The 3,768-nt window shown below is 45.5% G+C and overlaps 1 protein-coding gene across 1 annotated transcript in view; it reads left to right on the forward strand.

The window, feature by feature from the left end:
* Window positions 1–440: 440 nt before the first annotated feature.
* Window positions 441–3,768, forward strand: part of LOC106818801 (protein Wnt-5b-like) — a gene marked incomplete at its 5' end in the record, with an annotated part of 12,387 nt that continues 9,059 nt past the window's right edge. Inside the window, one exon of the mRNA XM_014823473.1 lies at window positions 441–759. Within this exon, the coding sequence (XP_014678959.1) occupies window positions 441–759 (319 nt within the window). The remainder of the gene's footprint in view (window positions 760–3,768) is intronic.

The following is a 3,768-nucleotide window of genomic DNA, read 5'->3' on the forward strand; positions in this document are numbered from 1 at the left end:
GAGAGAGCGAGAGGGAGGGAGGGAGGCAGGTAGGCAGGGAGGGATGGAGGGCGGGATGAAGGAAGAGGAAAAGGGAGCGACGAAAATAGGGAGGGGTAGGGTGGAAGGGGAGCGGAGGGGGTGAGAGGGAAGGGAGAGGGAGGGTGGGAGGGAAGGAAGAGAAGGGGAGCGAGAAGGGTGGAGGGAAGGAAGGAGGAGGGGAGTTGAAAGAGGGAGAAAAACGGAGAGGGAGGGCATAGACAGCGCCAGGGGGGAGATGTGGCTGAGGAAGGAAGGAGAAGGCAGGGAAAAGTACGGCGGTGACCTCACATCCGCGCCGCGGGACCTCACTTTCCGCTCCACATGACCTCACTTCCGTCTCCCGCATGACCTCACTTCCGTTTCCGCTTGACCTCGCCGCCAGCGCCACACGACCTCACTTCCGCTTCCGCTTCTTGCAGCGAGCCGGGAGGCTGCGGTCTCCCAGCGCACGGAGCGGGCTCGTTCGGCGGCGGGCGGTCCGGTTCACTATCAGTCCGCTCCTGCCGCCGCGACGGGGAAGCTGCGGGAACTGCGCCTGCAGCTCGCGCGCGCCGCCCCAAGGACCTCAACCACGACTGGATCTGGGGCGGCTGCGGCGACAACCTCGAGTACGGATATCGCTTCACCGAGGGCTTCGTCGACGTGAAGGAGCGGGAGATCCAATCACCAGACAGGGCACGCGCGAGCCAGGGTAAAAGCTTTCTGATGAACCTGCACAACAACGAGGCCGGCCGCAGGGTGAGTATAGCTGCTGCGGCTGCTGCTGTTAGTTAATTTTTATTATATAATCTTATGTTGACATCGGATATTTATCCTTTAGGAACGCAGCGTGGGTAGTTGTCGTCGTCGTCGTCGTCTGTCGTCGTCGTCGTCGTTGTTGTTGTTGTTGTTGTTGTTGTTGTTGTTGTTGGTCGTAGTCGTAGGAGCGGTAGAAAGAGACTCTCTTGGGTTTATATATTATTATATAATTATTATTACTATGATTGATATATGGTGAATAGAGAGAGGTTTGTTATTTGCCTGCACGCCCAAATTATAACACAGTAATACTATATATATATCATATTATGCATATATATATATAAGCGTATCATATTATATATAATGCCGATTTAAATATAAAAAAAGTAGTTAACGGTCTGTTTATGTTTTGACCTTTCATATTTTTATTAATTAATCTCATTATTAATCTGCCATACTACTGTCTAAATTAATTGGCGGTTAGGTGTCCAGTGAGGAGGAACTTAAATATAAGGTTATGATAATATATATATATAAATATATAATATATATATAATATATATTAAATGTTAAAATCATGCTAAATTATTTATTTATTGTATAGTGTTTGATTAGCTATTAAAATCTATATATACTATATATATTATATTATATTATATATACTATGGCATAAATCAAGAAGTCAAAGGTATAGAATGAAGGGGGGGTGGTTGTAAAGTTTAATTGAACGAGCTTTCGAGATTTACATCTCTTTCATGCAGGTCAGCAGACATGATCTGATTTCATTTCATGATCTGCATTTCATGTCAGTATTGATCGAAAATACATGGTCTGCTGACTTGATGAGAGATGAATCTCGAAGCTCGGTCAATTAAACTTTAAACACTCTTAGCTATAGTGCCTTGACTTTGTTTTTATCAACCACGGGTGTTTTGTGTGACTTTACTTATATATATATATACATATATAACTGCATATGATAATGCTATAAAATAATTTGCCATAAGCGGCCTGTAGTCAGTCCTCAGCAGTAAGTCAGTCACCACCCCTACACCGTATAACGACTATAGGGATCTATGTGGAACACGCCTGCAGTAAATCTATTAACGTGGCCTCGATCAGGCTGTAGCCCAGCCCTTCACACGCGCCACCGCACCTATCTACTAGGCCTGCTCAAGCGTTCTAACACTCACTAAGCCTCTATAGTTACCCGCTGATCAAGAATTCTAACAGTCACTATATGCCATCTACTATAGTACATACTACATATACTAGTATATGGGACCGGTGCTAAAGTGCTCTAATAGTCAATAAACTATGTATAAGTTACTATTGGTTAGGTATTGTGACACTCACTAAACTATGTACAAGTTACTATTGCGTTGTTTGGTATTGTGACACTCCACTAAACTATGTATAAGTTACTATTGGTTAGGTATTGTGACACTCACTAAACTATGTATAAGTTTACTATTGGTTAGGTATTGTGACACTCACTAAACTATGTATAGTTACTATTGATTATGTGTTGTGACACTCACTAAACTATGTATAAGAGTTACTATTGGTAGGTATTGTCGACCTACTCATAAACTATGTATAAGTTACTATTGATTATGTGTTGTGACACTCACTAACTATGTATGAAGTTACCGGCTGATCAAGTGTTCTAACAAGTGTTCTAACAAGTGTTCTAACATTCGCTAAACAATGTATAAGTTACCAATCATTAAGCCTTTTATCTCTTACTAACCTCTGTATGAGTTACCACTGGTTAAGCGTGGTTAAAACTCCTTAATCTATATGTATAATTTACCGCCTGTTGCGTTTTCTGTCTAACACTCAATAATCTATGTATAAGTTAGCACTGGTAAAGAGTTTTCTCATATTCGCTAAACTATGTATAAGTTAGCACTGGTCATTCTTCGCCTCTTCACACTCTTCAGGTACTACCTCATGTATAAGTTACTGCTGGTAAAGTCTCTCTAACATTCAACTAAGCCGCATACAAGCTGCGGTCACACGTCATAAAAGCTGACCGCGAGGCGTATATTAGCTCTTTATCCTGCCGCCGCCACTGCCGCCGCTGCTGATGACCGCTGCTGCTGCTGCTGCCGCCGCCGCCGCCGCTGCTGATGACCGCTGGTCAATAATTTACTGGTCAGCACGTTGTTTCCCCTGTGGCGATTGCTTGGCCGAAATGCCGCCGCTCCTGCTGCCGCTGCCGTGTATGAGAGATTGTTGCCCGTAGCGGTCGCTAACTCGTTGACCGTAAACAATGACCACTACCGACCCCCCAGCGGTGGCATTAAATGACCACTAGTACCTATAGGCAGAGGTGTACTAGTAGATAGTGGTGGACACTGGTCGCTTAACCGACAGTGTGGAAACAAGAAATTCCGAAAAGGAGAGCGATACGGAGGAGAGGGGGGTGAGAAAGAGTACAAGAACAAGAAGGAGGAGGAGAAGAAGAAGAAAAGGAGGAGAGGGAGGAGAGGGAGGCGAAGGGGGAAGAGGAAAAACTAAATAACAAGGTGAAGGAAGAGAAGGAGAAGGCTTCGAATGTGGGAGGAGGCGAAACGGCAGATGGAGGAGCTGGGAGGAGGAGAGGGAGGAGAAGAAGCCGCAGCAAGAGATACCGCGCACGTGTCCGACAGAAGTTTCTCCCCCTCCCCGCAATAATCGCTGCCTGTAACATCCGCGGCGTTACATCGACACATAAGCGCTCCACTGTCCACGCTTAGATGTGTGGCAACCATCAGCAGCAGCAGCAGCAGCAGCAGCAGCATCAGTACCAGATGATGTCCTTCTGTGCTATAAAACCATAAAAACACCGCTCGCTCTCTCTCTCTCTCTCTCTCTCTCTCTCTCTCTCTTTCTCTCTCTCTTTCTACATCTCTCTCGTCTTCTTCTTTCCTTCCTCTCTCTTCTCCTCTCTCTTTCTCTCTTCTCTCTCTCACTCCTCTCTCTCGCGGCTGCTCTCCTCTTTCTCTCTCTTCTCTCTCC

Source organism: Priapulus caudatus, unplaced genomic scaffold, assembly GCF_000485595.1.
Source record: "Priapulus caudatus unplaced genomic scaffold, Priapulus_caudatus-5.0.1 Scaffold2536, whole genome shotgun sequence".
NCBI classification, from domain to species: Eukaryota; Metazoa; Priapulida; class Priapulimorpha; order Priapulimorphida; family Priapulidae; genus Priapulus; species Priapulus caudatus.